This window comes from Gloeophyllum trabeum (assembly GCF_000344685.1).
Source record: "Gloeophyllum trabeum ATCC 11539 unplaced genomic scaffold GLOTRscaffold_00003, whole genome shotgun sequence".
NCBI lineage: Eukaryota > Fungi > Basidiomycota > Agaricomycetes > Gloeophyllales > Gloeophyllaceae > Gloeophyllum > Gloeophyllum trabeum.
In genome coordinates, this window is record NW_006920412.1 from 1,437,203 (window position 1) to 1,457,006 (window position 19,804).

At 52.3% G+C, this 19,804-nt stretch overlaps 6 protein-coding genes across 6 annotated transcripts; 3 read left to right on the forward strand and 3 right to left on the reverse strand.

The window, feature by feature from the left end:
- Positions 1 to 726: 726 nt before the first annotated feature.
- GLOTRDRAFT_126637 (uncharacterized protein) lies at positions 727 to 1,541 on the reverse strand (the record flags this gene model as incomplete). The annotated part of the gene is made up of 6 exons (XM_007865215.1): positions 727 to 789; positions 847 to 869; positions 925 to 1,007; positions 1,055 to 1,066; positions 1,118 to 1,160; positions 1,445 to 1,541. 6 exons carry the CDS (start codon positions 1,539 to 1,541, stop codon positions 727 to 729), a joined length of 321 nt encoding a protein of 106 aa, XP_007863406.1.
- A 710-nt stretch (positions 1,542 to 2,251) lies between these two features.
- Positions 2,252 to 3,776, reverse strand: GLOTRDRAFT_35687 (nagb/rpia/CoA transferase-like protein; the record flags this gene model as incomplete). The annotated part of the gene is made up of 9 exons (XM_007864653.1): positions 2,252 to 2,342; positions 2,399 to 2,451; positions 2,527 to 2,662; positions 2,717 to 2,929; positions 2,992 to 3,098; positions 3,156 to 3,272; positions 3,331 to 3,470; positions 3,517 to 3,574; positions 3,633 to 3,776. The coding sequence occupies 9 exons, from the start codon at positions 3,774 to 3,776 to the stop codon at positions 2,252 to 2,254; spliced, it is 1,059 nt and encodes a 352-aa protein (XP_007862844.1).
- A 1,561-nt stretch (positions 3,777 to 5,337) lies between these two features.
- Positions 5,338 to 5,925, forward strand: GLOTRDRAFT_18621 (uncharacterized protein; the record flags this gene model as incomplete). Its single annotated transcript, XM_007864607.1, has 1 exon — positions 5,338 to 5,925. A coding segment is annotated over one exon (588 nt), but the record flags the coding sequence as incomplete, so codon positions are not given.
- Positions 5,926 to 6,920: 995 nt separating this feature from the next.
- GLOTRDRAFT_36719 (methionine aminopeptidase) lies at positions 6,921 to 8,843 on the forward strand (the record flags this gene model as incomplete). The annotated part of the gene is made up of 12 exons (XM_007864739.1): positions 6,921 to 7,012; positions 7,062 to 7,128; positions 7,330 to 7,471; positions 7,543 to 7,631; positions 7,727 to 7,878; positions 7,931 to 8,004; positions 8,062 to 8,082; positions 8,151 to 8,298; positions 8,360 to 8,498; positions 8,555 to 8,572; positions 8,623 to 8,726; positions 8,783 to 8,843. 12 exons carry the CDS (start codon positions 6,921 to 6,923, stop codon positions 8,841 to 8,843), a joined length of 1,107 nt encoding a protein of 368 aa, XP_007862930.1.
- Positions 6,928 to 11,985, reverse strand: GLOTRDRAFT_98821 (uncharacterized protein). Its single transcript, XM_007865216.1, has 22 exons — positions 11,736 to 11,985; positions 11,550 to 11,679; positions 11,110 to 11,499; positions 10,741 to 11,054; positions 10,496 to 10,691; positions 10,290 to 10,442; positions 9,991 to 10,237; positions 9,785 to 9,929; positions 9,620 to 9,733; positions 8,783 to 9,571; positions 8,623 to 8,726; positions 8,555 to 8,572; positions 8,360 to 8,498; positions 8,151 to 8,298; positions 8,062 to 8,082; positions 7,931 to 8,004; positions 7,727 to 7,878; positions 7,543 to 7,631; positions 7,352 to 7,471; positions 7,235 to 7,296; positions 7,062 to 7,115; positions 6,928 to 7,012 (listed from the first exon to the last, which is right to left on the reverse strand). The coding sequence occupies exons 1-10, from the start codon at positions 11,925 to 11,927 to the stop codon at positions 9,074 to 9,076; spliced, it is 2,379 nt and encodes a 792-aa protein (XP_007863407.1). The 5' UTR covers positions 11,928 to 11,985; the 3' UTR covers positions 6,928 to 7,012; positions 7,062 to 7,115; positions 7,235 to 7,296; positions 7,352 to 7,471; positions 7,543 to 7,631; positions 7,727 to 7,878; positions 7,931 to 8,004; positions 8,062 to 8,082; positions 8,151 to 8,298; positions 8,360 to 8,498; positions 8,555 to 8,572; positions 8,623 to 8,726; positions 8,783 to 9,073.
- A 150-nt stretch (positions 11,986 to 12,135) lies between these two features.
- On the forward strand, positions 12,136 to 19,784 carry GLOTRDRAFT_120002 (microtubule associated protein; the record flags this gene model as incomplete). The annotated part of the gene is made up of 15 exons (XM_007865217.1): positions 12,136 to 12,541; positions 12,598 to 12,677; positions 12,823 to 13,151; positions 13,206 to 13,603; positions 13,659 to 14,153; positions 14,216 to 14,557; positions 14,607 to 14,796; positions 14,849 to 15,058; positions 15,120 to 15,461; positions 15,514 to 16,841; positions 16,888 to 17,165; positions 17,224 to 18,258; positions 18,316 to 18,611; positions 18,662 to 19,210; positions 19,260 to 19,784. Coding segments are annotated over 15 exons (6,514 nt in total), but the record flags the coding sequence as incomplete, so codon positions are not given.
- Positions 19,785 to 19,804: the final 20 nt, after the last annotated feature.

Consider the following 19,804-nt stretch of genomic DNA (forward strand, 5'->3'; position numbering starts at 1 on the left):
CTGTATCTACTCTCGATCTTTTTCTTGTCTCATGCTCTTATCCGACAGATCTGTATGAAGCACATGAGGCGCAAGAATACATGTTGACTTCTCCCTTATATCATCACGTAACGACATCAACGAGGACAGTACTCCGAAACCTCCGTAATCCACTCGTCGCTCTATGTTTATCGTCGTGAGTTTCGAAGACCCACTTCCACAGCATCTCATACACGTATGCGTCCGTTCATGTTCCCTGTTGCTCAGATTTCCTATTGTCCGCTCTAATTATGGTGCTTTTATTCTGGTCGGTATTCTGGTCAACCGAGTTCCCTGGCATTCATGAACAAGGAGCGTCCGTGGTTACTAGTCGTTCATTCGTGTCATCTCCGCTGTTTAAGGTTTCAAGGCATCACTCCACAGCCTTGGAAGTTCGTGGAAATCCTCAAAATATAACGTCTAACGCAGGTGGTTCCCACCGGGTCCTAGTTGTTTCTGTGCCACGCAGCCAGTGAAGACGCCGCTGACAATGACAATCAGCATTGCGTGCAGCAGCGCTTAGATTTGGATCCAGTGGTGTATGTGGTAAACAAGCTCAGCCAGATAGAATGTATCTTTTTTCTAAGTGGTATGTATGTTCACAAAATGCGCTGTATCTATTGGGCACCAATTTACAGTAAAGCGGACATGTGAAAGCGTACTATCATCGATCGGGGCGCCAAGCTAGCGACACAACAATCCCTTCAATTATTCCATCTTTGTGTCACCTCGCTCGAGCGCACTCAGGACAGAACCTGTCATAAGTGACATCTGCCACGCAAAAAGATTGAGTGAACGACGGTGGCGTAGAATTTCTCTTATGCTCACCATATGTCTCTGGATGTTGACGACTGTACGGACCATGGATGAGCGGGTTATTCTACATCCCGTTACCAACGTACTCACTATTGCCAGCAGGTCTTCCGGCAGTCGGGACAATCCGGGGGATGGGCGATACTGAATTTACACCACCTCTCTTCGCAGTTGATCTGCAAGACCTTAGTGTTCGTCTCGACGTTCCGCAAGACCCACTCACGAATTCAGCGGGCTAAGCCACTTGTCAGTATTGAGGTGGTCGCAAGCAGGCGATAACACTTACAGCGTATATGACATGGCCACAAAGTCGGTAGCGGTAGTTGACGCTGTGACAGAACACAGGTGAGGTTCATAGACGATATGCGCCTTCCAATGTCGTACCGGCGCTCTTTGCACATTGTTACTTGCGGAAGGTGACAGAGGGGATGAGGTCTGATGGACATGTCTTTGCAATTAGCCGCATTTTATACCCTTCCGGATGTTTTCTGGGAAGAATCAATATCTTCCCCGACACTAGAGATATTGAACGCCTCGGGTCTGCTACCAGGTAGTATCCGATGGGTTCTACCGCTGTGAGTTCATCCGCGCCAATCCGTCGTAGATCGCTCACTTCCGAACATGTCCCAGATGGTGTCAAGCAAGATTCCCGAAGCTTGGGTCGGTTTCCCCTGGCGATCATTATCCTGCCCGAGAATGACGCTGGACATCTCAGCCACATTTTGCGGTACAGACACGCGAGATACGCTAAAACGTTAAAACCCAAATCCTTGCTCCGAGGTTGTACTATCTGATCAGAAGCCATTCGGGTCACTGGGGCGCAGATCCGGGACTTGAAGCACCGCATAGTACCGAATGAGCGACCCCTTAGGATCAGACTCCCTTCCAATAGGAGCCTCTCATTCATCCACTACGCGCACGGTACATGTCAGCGTTCAACCACACCACCTTGATCTGGAACATCACCAATGAGTCGATACTGGTCCTCTTATACACCCCCACAAACACTGGCACCAGCGCACCTCCACTATATCACTGTGCTTCGCCGTTTCGACGACTTCTTACAGACCAACGCATCGGGCAATCGGGCCTTGCGGACGCGTTGGCTTACTGAACCGAAACGCAGAATATACTGTGGCACGTTGCCGGAGCCTCCGGGTTGGAGGCTTCACATGCTCCCGCTCCTTATAGCACTATGGCAGAGGAGCGTGGCTCGACGTTGCATCTTCCACTAAACTTCGAGACTTACCAAGAAGGTAGACATTGCACACGCCTCGAGGATATCTCAATCGCTCATCGGGTAGGATCAGTCATACATGATTTATCGTAAACTCTATCGCGAAACAGAGATATGTAGCGCGTGATGAGCTAGGATACAGCGCAAACAGACGTATACAAAGGCCTACTGGAAAACGCGGGATCATCCAGCAAACATGCCAACGAGATACTGGCTCACACCCTCAGGAGTGAGAATACCAACATCCGAAAATACGAGAGAGATAAGATCCGGCCTGAATCGAACGAAACACGTGAATTCCACGCCCGGCGAACCAAGAAGAAGACGAACATGGTGTAGTCAACTCTGGGATTCCGAAGTATTTGCTCAGGGGTCATAGCCAGCTGAGATGAAGATGCAGAGCTCTCCGTCCTCTTGAAAGGCAATTGTCGTGTCGGTATGGGGTTCGAAGAACCCACCGGACTCGGAGCCACGGATGGCCTCGCAGTCAGTACCGGAGACAATCGCTGTGCGTGGCGTGGAAACGACAGAATGTCATCATTGTGCGTCGGTAGATCATATTGCGATAAGGGGAAGAGACGATGGAATTTGTAACTGAAATATGTGAGTCGAGTGCCTTGCAAAAATGAAGAACGCATAAAACCTCACCTCTCTGCTAGAGCATAGAATGGCTTTTTAGCAGCCTTGGCTATTATAGCTATCTGGTTGCTGCCTACGGCGTTAATAAGACCCCCGCTTTCGACTACAGCTTCAGATCCAACAAGTATGAAGTCCACCATGTCCATGACATAAGCTACTGCCGAATCAAGGACCATGGTACAAGGAATGCCGGCCGCTGTCAAAGCCTCGTATGTTTTGACACTGTAAGACAAATTAATAAATACAACGGACACGCTTGAAGACACAGGATGTGCGGTCCGTACCCTAGACCACGTGGTCGAGCTTCCGTCACGTAGACGGATATTCGCTTTTGCTTGTGAGCCCGAAGCAACGTCTGCATCACCACTCGCGAGTATGAATGAGTTAGTATCTGTGCTCCGCTTTAAGCTTCGAATCCGGATCCAAAGGATGGGTGGACAACTACCACGGAATCATCCTTGATGAAGTCCAAAGCCAGCTCTGAAATCTTTCCGCGGAAAGTTAAGGCTTCTGCAGCATAGTCCTGGCCCTGTTTGACTAGCTTCGTCTTGAGATCGGCGAAATTCTTAAAATGTGAGGAACTTGTATGAGCATGATTCGAGCAAAGGACATCGAGAGCTCACGTCTGACTCATGCGGGAAGAGCGTAACGAAAGCAATGAACAGCTCAGTTCCTGCATTCAGACTGATGGGATTCGTCGTCCTTTTCTTGAGAATTTCAGCGGCTTCGTGGAGCTCCTTGACGAGCTCGAACATGGTGCCGGCTTCGGCATATAAGAAAACAATCGTTTTTCTGCCACTTTGACTTACCTTTGGAATGTTCGATTAATTCTGTGAGTGCAAGGATTGCAGCCAAAGGTGTAGCAATCTGGTTCAGTCGACGCAGATTAATGTCACAGCCTGCAGAGGTTCACATGATATTGTACTTCTTCATTCTCGAGAATACGTTGGTAGGATGCATAAACGTCAAACCCCTGTTGGCTTAGACTTCCGGATGGATCTTCAAGGATCGTCGTCGGTACAGCAGAGCTGCTTTTCAGCGCCTGGATGGGAGAATGCGCGACTGGCATGTTACCAGAGCCTTGGACCATGGTGTTTGGTCAGATGCAAGTGGTATAGTCTGTACTACGGATTAATTACTGACCGTAGATCAGGTATATTTGGCGTCTGCTGCAGTGTACTGAGTCAGGCTCGGACGGAATGACTGTGACGCAATGAGGTCGTGACGTGACAGCTAGTACAGTAAGTCCGCGCGCGTGAGCTATGCAAGTTCGCAGAATGAACTCTGCATCCTGCATGATTGCCTTGTTCCGACCTTATATACGACCAACTGCAGCTGGCTTACGTGCCAGGGCCTCTTTCATGGAATTCAGCGACTTCTGGGCTCAGCATACACGGTCTGAATACAGCTTCTTGCCAGCCCACGAACTTTAGCCTATCATACAGTACTTGGTGCCGTTCTCGGCTTCTCTTGTCCGCGGAGAAGAATATACACAATTCAATTGAATTGGGCTGACACTTGGTCAACTTCTGACGCCTTTCCGGTGGCAAATCATCTCGCGTGTCGGGAATTCCAGGATGCCACCTTCAAGCGCATCCAGCCTGGAGTGTTCCTGCTCATGGTTGAAAACATTCATGCTGTAATTCACAGCGAAACTTAGAGCGTTCGGGATAGCTATGGCGTCGCAACCATCTCTTGACGATCCACTGGTTCTTACCTGTGCGGCTTTCTTTTCCCCAAGCGCCGTCAGTTTAAGTGTTCGTGCGACCGATCGTCGATCCAGAGTGCATCGCTTTTGTCCAATATAGTCTGTTGCTAAGAGAGAAAAGTGGAATGGGTCGGACGGAGGAGAATCTGTTGTTTCAGATCTGCTATGAAGTCATTGAACGTCAAATAGCGACTGCTCATCCGCGTACCACAGAAAAGCAAAGTCAAGGCGGCTGAACACAAGGGGGAAAGCACACGAAAGATAGCATCAGGCCACTGAGTAAGATATCACCGGGTATATAGAGAGCTTGCGAAGATAGGAATAAGGGTGCCGCCCAGACGCCCTTCAAGAGCCCACAGAGCGTTACTAGGTAATCGTTTCTTGTTCTCAGGAAGGGCCGACACCAGCTGCGGCATCGGCCGTGTTAGAACGCTGGAAAAGGAAACAGGGCACACTGACCGCGGGAGCAAATATCCTTTTCTGACGATGAGGACGCCAAAAAGTGCCAAAGAACGCCGAACGTCGTTGCACGTTTTACGTTGACCACGGTCCTTATGCCGCCACAATCGGTTGCGATAGCCCGGGCCCAATTTTACGACTGGGCCCACGCCCGGCCCTGCCAGCGCTCTCACTCAAAACGCGACTCCCTTCCCTGCGCCCTCGTCCGCTCAGCCCAAGGCCCTGGACAATCCCCTGGTTCGCGCCTTCAATCAACATCTGCGAGCGGGCAGGCAGCAGCGTGTATCTGCAAGTCATAGCTATAATAACTTACACGATCTTGGAGCCCGTCGCCTTTTAAATCCACTCCGTAAGATTCCCCCTGCACGGTCTCTTTCTTTCACGTAAAATGCTCAACAAAGTACACAGCATTCGCCACAGCCGTCTCCCAGTCTTCAAAATGTCCTCCTCGGGTCCCCCGCCTCAACTAGTCTTTTCCAGTGATGTCCGTAACATGGATGACTGGGCCAAACGCACCGGGATCCCGCTCACCACGGCTGACGCGCTGGGCCTCAACTATGCGCGAGCACGACGCTGGCTATTGTCTCTGAAGGCTCAGCTGCTCCAGATGGGCTGGAGGGACGTCACCCCCGCCGATCCCCGCATGTTATTCACCATCGAATTGCCTACGCCATACCGCTCATCAAGCGGCGTCCCACGAAGTCCGAACATGCGCCTTCAACTGCCCGCGAACGCGTCTACCTTCTTCTCTCCAGAGAGGCGCGTTCAATGGCAGATGGTCTTCCATAGCGCGCTGTTTCCAGCGATGCGCCACACCGTGACGCCGATCGCAGACATATTGCACTTGTTGCAATGTCTGCTTACTGGGATGCTCGTACTTGTCAAGGAAGAGCACTCGCCAGAGGAGGGGCTGTACCGCACCATACGTGCTTTGCCGCCGGCGGACTGGGTTAGCTCCCACGAAGCCGCGCTGACAGAAGTCTTCGGGTCCGCGCACTACAGGCAGTTGTTTAAGGCTGCCAACGACAACCGCATCGCCTTCAAGCTGGAGCACGAGCCCGTCCGTCGTTAACAGACGAAGCGTATTGGTCTTCACGGCAAGTATAGCATTCTTGTCTTCTCGTGATGGATGCTAAATTAAGTTGAATCTACTAGGGTTCTCGAACCTTGCCACGAGGTGCTGGCCATCATCAATCCGGCGCACCACATTAACGTCTCAAGCTGTTTTGCTATGTTCAACCTGTCGCATATTTATCTGCTGCTCGATGTGTTATATTGCTTTCGACCTTCGTACGCCTCGCCTGCACTAATTATGGTACGACTTAGTCTCTATAATGACTTACATTCGGCGGACTCCTTTATATTTCTGACACTTGGTCCCTTGCCATCGCGTCCGTCCACCTAATTGTCTCGTAGATTATGCCACTTCCAAGCATCATGGTATGCGAGCCTAGTATATACATAGGTTAAAGGCGTAGCTCTGATCAAAAAGACTCGTTGCGGGCAGCACGTCTGCCGCCTGTTTTCAATGCGCTCGGGGGACGTTTGACGGAACCTACGTGAACCGTGTTGGGACTTAGCAATGCCCTTTACCAACCAAGATCTCTTCGATGGGTAGAAGTTTGTGCGGTTTGTCAGCTCAGCCGGAACACGTTTTTCTGAGTCGGGCGTGTCATATGGACAAAACTGTGCTCAGAGTCATGACCACTACTGCCCGGTCGTTCAACTCGAAGAATTCTTTCCGTACGCGTCAGAGGCCGAGTAGCAAACACGCACACCATTTACAAGAAAGAAGATATGGGACCTGCAATGTGCTCCTTGCGTCCCCGGGTGGCAGCGGCCTTTGTCAAAGTGCATCCAGCCCGAGCGCCGTCAGGCTTGATCAGGGCGCACAGTAGAAGACAAGAAGTGCGGTCGGCTACGTGACGACCAATGGTAAGGTGAAGAGCCGGTTTTCGGAAGCATTGCATCAATTTCGGTACCGCAGCACGTGTCTTTGGGCCGAAGCCAAAACTTGCGATCATTGCCTTTCAGCTGCGCGCCACCATGAGCTCTGGTACTGGTACTGTCCTCTGTCAAAGCACGAACTGCCTCAATGGCAAACCCCCCTCAACTCTCGCTTGTCCTACCTGCACTAAGTTCGTGCTTCGCTTACCGTTTTGCGCGTCTGTTTACCGTCTGCCTCAGGTTGGGCATTAAGGGTTCCATGTTCTGTAACCAGGAATGCTTCAAAGCCAACTGTTCGTGGTCTTCCGTCACTAGGAAACACATATGCTCATAAGTCTTGCTGTCTTTCAGGGGTTCGGATATCTTAGTCTCAATCATGCGAGTCCCAATGCTCATGAGCGTACACTCCGTTAGAAAACGCACAAGATAATCCATGACCTTGTTACGCAGAAGAGTTCAGAAGGAGTGGGCAGAAGTGAGCGCACCATTCATCACTCAATTGGTTTAGGCTTACCACATGACGGCCGCAGACGGCACCTACAACCCTTTCCCGTCTTTCCGTTTCACCGGCGAACTGAGACCGGTGTATCCTCTGTCTCCGAAACGTCAAGTGCCTGCGCATATACCAAGGCCTGAATATGCGGAAACGGGTAAGATAACTAAAGTATTCAAGCACATCAAGTTAGGACTGTGAGCTCATGCGGTCTATCTTCGATTACAGGTGTGCCAACCATGGAAATCAGGAAGGCCAGTTCACCCCCTCGCATCCTTAGCACAGAGGAGCAGGAAAAGATGCGGATAGTTTGTCGGGTAAGTGTTCCGTGTGTCTTGGATGCCGTCGATACTTCTGTCGTTGCGACCAGTTGCTTTCGTGGCGTATATGATTCCTTACACTTGTTCCTAAGATGGGACGGGAAATCCTCGATATTGCTGCCTCGCATGTCCGCCCTGGTGTGACCACCGATTTCATCGATGAAATTGTGCACAACGCGACTATAGAGCGCAACGCCTACCCATCTCCCCTTGGCTATCGTGAATATCCAAAATCCGTGTGCACGTAAGGTCCGTCTGTTAGTCAGCCGATCAGTCCTCCTGACTGTATGAAATAGGTCCGTCAATGAAGTGATCTGTCATGGAATCCCCGACCAGCGGGAGCTTGTAGAGGGAGACATAATAAACATTGGTACAGTACCTCCTACTGTTGACTCCCACGCTCTTATCGATGTAACCCCAATTCCAGATGTTTCCGTATATTACGATGGTTTGTTCCCTGCCTGCACTAGTTCAGCACCCGGGCCGTCTGACCGATCGCTTTAACACTAATACTAGGCTTTCACGCCGACCTCAATGAAACGTATCCTGTCGGAAAAGTGGATGCAGATTCCGTGAAGCTCATGCGGACAACTCGCCGGTCGCTCGACGAAGCTATTAAACTCTGTAATCCGGGTGCATTGTTCCGAGATATCGGAAAGGCAATGTCCGTCCAATTTTTATGGAATAACCCCGTACTCTTCGTTGTAATGACTTCGTCCGCGCAGAGAGCCTGTCGCTCGGGCAAATCAATGCGCAGTAGTACGGCAATATACCGGGCACGGTGTCAATGAGCTGTTCCACGCAACTCCCAACATTCCACACTATGCAAAGAACAAGGCCGCTGGGACGATGAAGCCAGGAATGGTAAGTCATAATGCGCTCTGTGTTCGGTTTGACATTGAATATTGAATGCCTTTCAGTGTTTCACGATTGAGCCGGTACGTATATGGCAATTTCGGTCGCCCGTTCACAGCTTATTCCATTCCAGATGCTCAACCTCGGTACAAACTGGGACGTCTATCATTGGCCGGATAACTGGACTGCTACCACAGTTGACGGGAAAAGAAGCGCTCAGTTTGAGGAAACCTTGTTGTGAGTCTGCCGATAAGTGCACCTCCGCTGCTCGGATTAAGCATGTCTGTTGCCAGGATAACGGAGACGGGCGTGGAAGTGCTGACGGCTGGGAAACCACGAGAGGATCTTGTTTGAGTCCCTGCAGGGCTCCCTTCTTCGCACTGTAGCCTTACTGACAGCGAGGGGACTGATCTTGACTGGCATGCACTTCTTTGACTATGATCCCCAGAAACGGTCATTATTGCATTACTCACTAACATGGGAGTATACTGGCGTGCGTCCGAGCACTACATCAATGACGGCAACCCATCGCGGGTCTGACTGTACGAAGTAGATCCCCTGTCCCTAATGATCCGTGCGGATACTCATTTCTCCCGCGACAAAGAGCGACGGCGAGAGATTTCTTCGTTGATCTCCTGTGTAGCGTCTTTGAACTGTTCGTCACGACCCAGGGCTCCCAGACGTTCGACCGGCACCCCGTCGGAGAGGCTACCTTTCCGATCACGGTGAACATTGCTTCTGAAACGCAACCCGTCCTTGTCGCTCGGGGACTCGGAGCGCAATCTGGAAGTGGGTGAGACGTGGGAGGTATCATTATTGCTTCCGTTGCCGGCAGGGGTCGTCCGTAGCTTCTGCAAATCGGCGTACGAGCTGTGATGGCTTCTGCTGCGACCCCGTCCGCCTTGCGACTCGTATATCGGGAGATATCCGAGGACGTTGTCGTAATCACCTTCGTCTTCGTCGTCTGAGCCATCAGGGGTGCCGACACGGCTAACATCGTGGCTCTTTTCGCCGCCAGCCCATACACTGGTGCCTCGTTTGGCACTCCTGCTCCAGCCGAAGAGTCTTTCATCGAGCCAAGTCTGCTGCAATTTAGCCGAGGCAGAGTACGGTGGACGGGAGCCACGTACCATGGGGTGGACGAGCAGGTTGCCTTGCGCGTCTACTGTCCCACTCTTGCGTCTCCAGATTCCGGGCGTGCCGGTGGACGGTGGGACACTTGCAGATGGCACCAAGATGCGATGCTAAGGCGAGATATTCATCGGAGGAAGTGAAGTAGTAAGACCCGGTCGCACCTGATTGAAATCATCAAACAATTTCGGTCCGAATTCATTGATAGTATCCGCGAGTTCGTTGGACAAATGCGCTCTCATGTTCTTGACCTTATCCAGCATGCGCTGCTGGCCGGGGACCAGCGCTATGATTAAGGGACGAAGCGATCTGCAATATCATTTCGGTAAATCCAAAGGAACGAAGGGGTAGAACCGGCCGTGCCACGCACTTGAGCACGTCGATTCCAGCTTCACCGAATTTCAACGCAGCATAACCGATGAACGGCAGGGAAATGAGGACGATGAATGGCGTCCAAATGCGCCAAGGCAGCGGTGCGTTGGCCTTGCTTACTACAAGGAATGAGAGGAACGCGTAGAAACCGTACAATACAGGAGCAACCCCCAAGGAGATGAGGACTTTCCAAGTAGCCAGGACGTCGCGTCCGGCCACTTTCACCGTCGACGCCGCGAGCGCCTCTGTCAAGTGACGGGGTGAGTGCCAGACGACTCAAAATCACGCAGGGCTTACCCTTGGCTTTCTTTCGCGATAGGATCGATGCTGTGAGGAATATTGGTCCGTTGAGAATAACACCTGGCAGAGCGAAGGTGGACCAAACTGCCAAGAGTCCAATACGGTAGAACAGTAGACCTAGGGTTTTCCACGTCGCTTTCTGGGCACGAGGTACCTATATCATGCCGTTAGCAGATGCGTAAAATTTTAGACGACCATGCTCCGTACTTGGTGATCACGTAGTCCAAGATCGCGCAACAGTCGGTTGTACTTGAGCACGTCTTCTCGTAACTTCTGGATGCGGGGTTCGTCTTTGAAGTGCAGGTAGCCTTCCACGAAACGCCTGTTCAGCTCGACGACTTGTCCGAGAGTGAGGTGCTGCCCGGGAGTGTTGTACAGACGTCGAGCGGCTTGGACAAGCTGTTCGAGCATATTAGGAAGAGAAGAATGGCCAGAGGATCATGTATACCATCAACGTGTCGTAGTCAGGAGCTCGGACCGTGACAGTCTTCAAGCCGTCGTAAACCACATCCAGCAGTTTCCCTACCGCTTCCTTCTTGCGCTCCCCTCCCTCTTTGAACATCTCAACGAGTTCCGGGGGGACGTCCAGTGCTGAGCCAAACTCTACCACTGCGCGAGATCTGAACCGGTGAGGGTGGAAGTACGACAGCCCGACCGGGACGATCTTGACTTTACAGTTTGGATCATTGGCCATGGCACCAAGTGCCATGAGGGAGACTCCAGCCTTTAATGGCAGAAGATCTGTCCGGTCATGACTGCCACCTGGCGGGGCAATTTATTAGCACATCGGCCACGGGCAAATGAGAGGCTGCGATACCTTCCGGGAAGATGCCTATGCACCGCCCTTCTTTCAAACATTGGTAAACATGTCGGTACATCTCATGCTGGTCAACGAAAGGAAGACGCTTGAAGTCAAGCCCCGGTTCCCCCTCCTGCCGGAGCTCTTCTACTTTATCCCGCACCCGTATTGTGCCCTTACCGCTCTCTCCTCCGAACTCGCGCTTAATCCTCAGCTCGGTATCCGAGATGACCTCGACAACCTCCGCTACTGAGGAGCCGACCGATTTGGGAAGTAGAACTTGCATTTTAGGGGTAAATTCTGAGAGGAAACAGGTACCTTCGCCCAGGACCAGGCAGGGGTCGTCAGGTGAGAGCCGGATATAGCCAGTTCCAGGCATTGCTTCGTCTGCAGCACGAACGACAGGTACTACCGGCGCTGTTAACAGGCCATCCCGTTCACCCGAACGGAGTACTCACTGCTGGACATCAAGCGCGCAAAGAACCCAATGACCTTTCTTTGCATACTCTTCGCGGCAATGAGGAAGTGCACACGCCGTTTCGTTTCTCGGTATACTTGGAGGGTAAGGAGAAGTGGATCGAGGAACTGTAGAGTACATGTTCAGTGAATCCGACGTAACGACGAAATGACCGAATACATGCTTGGTTGTGATGGGGGGCAGCAACGAATATGACCGGGCCATCTCGTGGAATATTGTATGCACCTCTCGGCCTTATCTCCCTGAAGAAGATGTTCACCACCGTTCGCCAGAAGTGAAGGGCGGCATCATAGGCTAGGTCGGAGGACATTTCAATCTTGGTGCTCGCATTTTGCTTTTTCACCGCCCGCAGCGACATGAAGCGATATCTGACAGAGTAGTATAGAAATAATACACGAGCAGGCGTTCGATGTCCCAGGTAGTAGTACAAGTGTGAGTTGGGGGTGCGGCGGAGGCACGGTACGACAACGCACGTGACCGTCCGTATGCTGGTTCGGCGGATGCCAAAGTCAAGGCGCGTCGATCTTAGCGAGCTGCGAGCATACCGCGTTCCCCTACACGACCAACATGGACGGCGCCCCTCCGCAGGAGGAGGACTTTTCTACCATCCCCGTCCAGGATCGCCTCGCCCACAAGAACTGGAAAGCCCGCGTCAGCGCGTACGAGTCCCTCGTCAAAACCTTCCAGACGACCGCATCCGATACCGATCCTGCATTCAAGCCGTACGTCAACAACCCGGACCTGCTCAAGAAGATCGTCACGGACTCGAATGCGGTGGCCCAGGAGAAGGGCGTCGAGTGCGTGGTCGCGCTCGTCAAGTACTCCGGAGAGACCTCCGCGAAGACTAGGGAAGTAGTTGTCCCGGCTTTGGTGGATAAATGCTTCGGGTCGGCCAGGGCTGGCACCAAGAATCAAGCTGTCGAACTTGTTTTGCAATACATCGAAGTCGAGAACGGAGGTGCGGGCGTTGTGGTGCGTTGTCTTCTATCTGGGAGAAAGCTGGGCTTATGCACCTATGTCTACTGAAGGGTGACATTCTGCCCGGCTTGGGGGCGAAACAGCCCAAAGTAGTTGCTGGGACCGTCGTCGCTATCAAAGAAGCAGTCCGGTGAGTAAGGTGTCATTAATATATGTTTCATCATTCTTGAGGATACAGGAAGATACGCTTGACCGAATGGTCAGGGTGTATCCCGGATTTTGACACAATTCATGACACTATGTTCGACCTGGACTAATATACATGTCTTACTCAGGAACTTTGGGATCCAAGTAGTCCCTCCACCCCCAGTCCTTAAGAGTCTGCCGAAGATCTTCGCGCATACCGACAAGACTGTTCGAGCCGAAGGAACCAACCTCGCACATACACTGTATCAGTATCTCGGGCCTGCCATTGAACCATGGCTCGCCGATCTGAAGCCGGTGCAAGTCAAGGAGCTGAAGGAGGCTTTCGAGGCTATGGAGAAGGACGGGAAGGGCAGGGGTACCTTGAAGCCTGAGAGGATGACCAGGCAGCAAGCCAGGGAGGCCGCGGAAGCGCAGGAGGCGGGTGAGGACCAAGTGGCAGGAGGCGATGAACCCGAAGGTACGTCATCCTTTCTGCAGCAATATCCCGACCGCATATGTATGAGCTTCGCAGAGGATGCAGCGTTGGATCCGCGCGCTTTTGCCGAAGAAGTCGATATCGTCCCTAAACTCCCCTCGAACTTACATGCCGCGCTCGGTTCTTCCAAATGGAAGGAACGCAAGGAAGTCTTGGACGACCTGCTTACTCTGCTCAACGCGACGCCCAAGATCAAGGATGCCCCTGAGCTTGGTGAAGTGGCCAAGGCCATGGCAACGCGGATACACTCCGACGCGAACATCAACTGCGTGATAGTCGCCGCTCAGTGTCAGGAGGCGCTTGCCAAGGGGCTCATGGGAGCTTTTGGACGATATAGAGAAGCGGTCGTCACTCCAATGCTTGAAAGGCTGAAAGAGAGAAAGGCGAATGTCACAGATGCTATCGGAGCTGTCTTAGACGCTGTCTTCGCGACCGTGAGTCTGTGTCGTAAAATGCAAGGTTGTCAGGATCTCACCGTAGTCTGCATAGACGACTTTGCCCGATATTTTGCCGGACATCCAGGGCGCCTTAGGCTCCAAGAATCCCCAAGTCAAGGAAGGGACGCTGAAATTCCTAGCCAGATGTCTCTCCACATCGACAGTACCCGTTCCTCCCCCTCAGCTGAAACCGCTCTCCGAGCAGTTAGCTACATTGTTAGAGGACTCCTTTGCGGGTGCGCGTGACGAAGCCGCGAACTGTTTGGGAACTTTAATGAAGATGGTGGGCGAGCGGCCTTTGAATGCACTCGTGGAGGGATTGGCGGACGTCAGGAAAGCCAAAGTCAAAGAGGCGTACGAGAAGGCGACGGTAAAGTGCAAGGCAGGTGCTGCACCTGCACCCAGGGCTCCCCCTGCAAAGGCGCCCCCGAAAGCTGTACCTCCATCGAAGAAGAGTGCTCCGGCTCCTGCTGCACCCCCGCCAGAGTCACCACTGGAAGCTCCTCCGGAGAAGAAGCCTGTTGCAAAGCCTCCAGCGCGGCTCATGGTCAGTCGAATGACTCATGTCGAGGCTGTTTCCGTCTTCTAAATTTTGAATCGTGTTTTCAGGCTAAGAAACCTCCTACTGCGGCAGCTGCAGCTGTCCCGGCCAAGAAACCTGTCCCTGTAGCTGCCGCTCCTGCATCGAAACCTGCGAAAGGCGGTGCCGCGGCTGCGCCGGGGGCGTTGGACACGTTCAAGTTCAAGCACACGCCGGAGGATGCGGACGCCCTGATCGCCGAAGCAATCCCTGCACAGATTCAGACTGACTTCGCAGATTCGAATTGGAAGACTCGATTAGCTGCGCTGGAGGAAATGACCAGCTGGCTTGAAGGCGTGGTAGAGGAGGTGGACGCTGAAGTCATCGTGCGCTTCTTGGCCAAGAAGGGCTGGTCAGAGAAGAATTTCCAGGTGTGTACCCATTATAAACGGAAAGCCTCACGCTAACTGTTTGTGTCAGGTCTCTACCAAGCTGTATGGTATCCTATCTCTCCTGGCCGAGAGATGTCCTTCCTTCGGAAGATCTTGCGTAGCACTGAGTACACCTCATCTGAGTGAAAAGCTGGGTGACATGAAGCTGAAGAAACCAGCTGGAGAGACCTTACTCCTGATGGCAGAACAGACGTCTCTCCAATTTGTTCTTAGCCAAGGTGCGATAGCTTCACTCATCCGACGACGGGTACAGACTGATTTCATCATTAGCGTATGAACCACTCTCTAAGCAGAAAGCTCCGAAGGTGCTTGCGGACTCGCTGACCTGGATTGAGTCTGCTGTGGTAGAGTTTGGAGTCGCTGGAGTTTCCCTGCGGAGCCTAATTGACTTCCTGAAAACGGCTCTACAAAACTCCAACGCAGCCGTACGTACCAATGCGACCAAAACTTTGGTGACCATAAAATTGTTCGCCGGGTCAGGTAAATGATGCTAGGCTGATAAGTTTGACGGCACTATCCGCTAACCGAACTTCTCAATAAGGTATCAAGGACCTCCTGGGAGATCTAAACCCCCAGCTTATGAACACCATCAGCAATGAGTTCGACAAAGTAGAAGGCACCCCACCCCCGGTGCCGACCCGTACGTCGAGAGACCTCGCGGCGATGAGCTCCCAAGGCGACGCCCCAGGCAAGGGTGGTGCACCAGCAGGGGGTGATCCGTTGGACGACTTGTTCCCCCGGGTGGAGATCGATGGCCTGCTGAAAGGCACAACGATCCTAGCTGATGCGAAGAGCGACGCATGGAAGACTAAGAAAGAAGCATTGGAAACATTGCAAGCCATATTGGATCAAGGCCCGAACAAACGTCTGAAACCGAATATGGGTAAGCGTTACGTCCCTATATTCCTGCCGCACTCTAACATCCCGGGCGACAGGCGAGATAGGTCAAGTTTTGAAGGCCAGAGTGACTGACTCGAATAAAGCTGTGCAGACACTTGCTCTCGACATCGTCGCGCGGATTGCATCAGGCATGGGAAAGCCTTTCGAGAAACAGACACGGTTCTTCGCATTGCCAGTGGCCACTGTTTTGGCTGACCAGAAAGCTCCAATCCGGGCAGCAGCTCTGCAGACCCTCACTGCAATGGCGACCGCTTGTGAAGGGCTGGAGTCAATGACTAATGGTCTGGCTACGGCGCTCGAGTCTTCTAATCCGCTACAGAAAGCAAACTTACTCAACTGGATCGCGGAATGGTTCAGCGAGCATCCGCCTCCATCAAGTCTTGACCTGCACAGCTGGGTCGGGCCTGTCGTTTCATCTCTCGATGACCGTTCTGGGGACGTCCGCAAGGGCGCACAGGCCGTCTTACCATTTCTCGTGGCTTGCACCGGGTTTGACTACGTGATGCAACAGACAAACTCTCTCAAACCCGCGTCCCGAGCTAGTGCTGTTCCCCTCATCAATGCTGCTCGTGGTTCAGCTCCTGCAGCAGTGCCAGCTCCCCCGAAGGTACCAGCGGCAGCAGCTCCTAAAGCTCCGGCAGCGCCTCCCAAAGCAGCCACTCCACCTCCAGCGCCTTCGCCCTCACCACCTCCAGCGCCAGCAAGCAAGGTAGCCCCCCCGAGTAAATTGACTGGCATCCGCCGAAAACTCCCTCAAGGTACGATTGTCCGGCCCGATTCTCGAGCGGAGTCTGTGGAGGATGCACCCACAACTCGTATGCCAACGAAGCTCGGTGGGTTGAGACGACCTGGTGCACCTTCTGCGGGTCCTCCCAGGGCGCACGCGCCCACGTCTCCTGTTCAGTCGAGCAATGACCCATTCCTGACGGCCCGTGAGGATCCTAAGAAAGCTCGGCTGACTAAGGATGGTCAGAAATGGATCAATGAAGCAGGGCCGACTCGGAAAGATCTTGCTGAATTGCTACAGCACCAGATGGAGCCTCATGCGTCCAAGGACGTTGTGGCGCTCTTATTCAGCCATGATCATAACGCCACCAATGACTATCTGTCGGGAATGACCCGAATATGTGACTTCTATGCAAGTTGCGACGTGGACGACGAGAACGCGAAGGCATTACGGATTGCAAACTCGGACTTGCCGCTTAAATACGCGTCTATGAAAGCGCACGAACCTCAATCCAACGTGATATCCAAGTGCTTAGATGTTGTGGATTCTGTCCTCACATTCATGCGCACTGTTGACTACCAGTTGTCGGACGCGGAGGCATTGTGTTTCATTCCGACAATGGTATACAAGGTTAGAGTACGCCTCTTCTGTTCACGATACGGCTATTTATTCGATCTCATAGCTCGGCGATGCCAGGGAGCCTGTGCGACAACGAGTGCAACAGATCATACAATCGCTACCAAAAGTGTATGCGTATAGCCGCGTCTTCCACTTGCTGCTTGAAAATGGTCTCAAGTCGAAGGTTGCAAAGACACGTCAGGGAACCCTCGATGAGCTTGCTAGCTTATTGAAGCGTTTCGGCATGAGCGCTTGCGAGCCCAACAAGGCGTTGCCTCAGATTGCTTCGATGATCGCTGACAAAGACCCTCAAGTTCGCAAGTCTGCATTGTCTGCACTCAGGTATGTACGTCTTGGGCCCTTACCGATTACATCTGTTGAGCGATGACCATACTAACAGCGAGGCTTACGTTCTGGTCGGAGAAAAAGTATGGTCTTTGGTGGGGACCCTCTCTCCGAAAGACAAGACACAGCTCGAGGAACGCTTGCGTCGAGTTTCGGGACCCAGTAGTCCAGACAAGCACGACATACCATTACCCCATGCCGCTGCTCGCGTTGCGGGCATGCCTAGACCTGAATCACAAACTGGTGGCATTCCCCGTCCGTCGAGTCCTGCAGCGGCTGTCAAGTCCCGCTTGGCTCGACCATCTTCACCTTCTCGTCCCGTCGGGCCCTCTTCTCCAGCACCCTCTGGCGGCAGCCGTCCCACATCGCCAGCCAGAACCACGGGACTACCCACTACCTCACGGCTTGTGGCTCCATCCTCTCCCGTAGCTGCGGGCCGTCCTAAATCACATTTGCCTTCTCGATTGGGCGCTCCACGTACTCGTTTGGCTCAACCGGGCGGCATCGCGACCTCCGCGCAACGCAGGACATCATCAGTAGAGTTCCCTAATATCGCCGAAGTGACTAATGGTGCCATCCCCGAAAGCCGACCTTCTCATGATGCTCTGGACGACCTGACAGCTGTAGAAATGCCACCAGATGATATAACGATCACTATATCCAGTATCCTCAGTAGCGACCCCTATCGAAGCGTTGACGCTCTCAAGAAGATTCAGGAAATCCTGGAAGTCGGTCCTGAAGCTGGACCATCATCGCCTGCGTACCAAGAGTTAGCGGAACATACTGAAGGTTTAATAGAGACTATCACTCTGCAAATGGCTCATGTCTTCGACCAACCGGCGGATCTGCTTCTCAAGGAGAATTTCAGACTTGCTAAGCACCTAATTCAAACCTTGAACGCTTTCTGCGACCATACTCTATTAGCCGAATCGTTAACCGTGGACAACCTCACGTCTCTACTAGAAGAGCTGACTCTGCGGTTGCTTGAGACCGACGATAGTCCGGACGGGCAGGTCAAGGAATTGTCACGTTTCATTAACATGATTATTCTCAGATTGTTTGCTACGGCCCGGAGAATGTCTGTGTTCAGGTGAGCTGACCGTTCATACGAGGAATGCAGTGAATTGTGACCACGTTTCTTCACCAGGGCTTTGTTTGCTCTTCTGCTCCAGATCGTCAAACCTTTCCCCAGCAATCGTACGCTGCCAGAGTCTAAAGAAGCCAAAGTAGCGGAGCTAGTCTTGAAGTGTATATGGAAATTGGCGAGGAATATACCGCAAGACTTGGAGAAGCAGGTTCTGGATCCTGTGGAACTATTCCCGGCTATTGAACATTTCCTTCAATCTGTTCCTCCAAATGAGTGGCGTGCCCGGGCGACCAACAAAGTTCCTTGCGGGGACATGCCATTGCGCACAATCAAAGTCATTATACAACATGTCGTCGGTCTGTGTGTCTTATTCTTCGCGTGATTCTCGCTCACAATCAGCATTTAGCGCATTACGGAGACGAAGTTTATGACTTCTTGTCAGCTTCGTTTGACGATCCTTCTGCTACCATCGTTTACCCTTACGTTTACCGTATACTGAACGCTGGCGCCCGTAATGGAACAGAGATTCCAGCTCGATTACGCCATGATTCGATTAGGCAGCAATCCCCGGCGAGCAGTCGGCCCATATCACCTACAACATCCTCTGCGGCATCGGCAGGACCCCGGCACTCATCACCCAGTCATCGCACCAGCCATAGCGCATCTTCTATGAACGGGCATGGCGGATTTGCACCTCCTGTAGAGGAGCCAGATCCAGATGCTCAGCTGCTGACTATAATCAGCCACATCTCTAGCGAAACGACAGGCGCCATGCACAAAGAGGGTATCACCGAGCTGCACCATTTCTTGAAGGCTTATCCACACAAGAAATCGCGAGTGGATAAATTGCTGGAATCAACTGGTCCTGCTTTCCGCAAATACATTACTCGAGCTTTAGCTAGCAGAGCCGCCGAAGACGAGGATCGGAATGCTGCTGTAGCCCATACGTTGTCCAGTGCGTGTCCTTCGCATCTTGCGCATATCACACTCAACGATCTTTGCAGAACTCGAATCAAATAAGCCTGACCTTACTTCTCCTACCTCACCAATCAGCAGCAAGGCTGAGAGCATAGGCTCGCCGCGATCACCAAGGATGAGTACATCTGAAATGGCCGGCGCGGACGAGCGGTTATCCAGGCTTCACAATTTGTTCCAATATCGGTCAAGCGTCGCAAGTAATGGTTCTGCTCATGGACGAAGTCCTTCCACTACAAATGGTCCCTCTACGTCCCCGGGTTAAGCTGGTGTGCGATGTGATTCCTTTCTCTTTCGATCTTTGTAAGCATAGTATGCATTCCTTTATCTTTGTATGAACCTTCAGTATCATTGCAGCTGCTCTATATTAACATTATAGTACACAGTTCCCGTCCCCATGATCGGATTATATTTGTAGTTTCCGCCTTGTCAATATACCACCGGTGATCTGGGTTTACGTGTCTCATTATTGGTACGATCCTCGCAGTCCGATAGAATTATGGAAAATATCTCAGTACTTAAGTTCTGTAGTACCTCAGATGTCCACTTTGTAAGGTTTCCATCAAATTCCCGC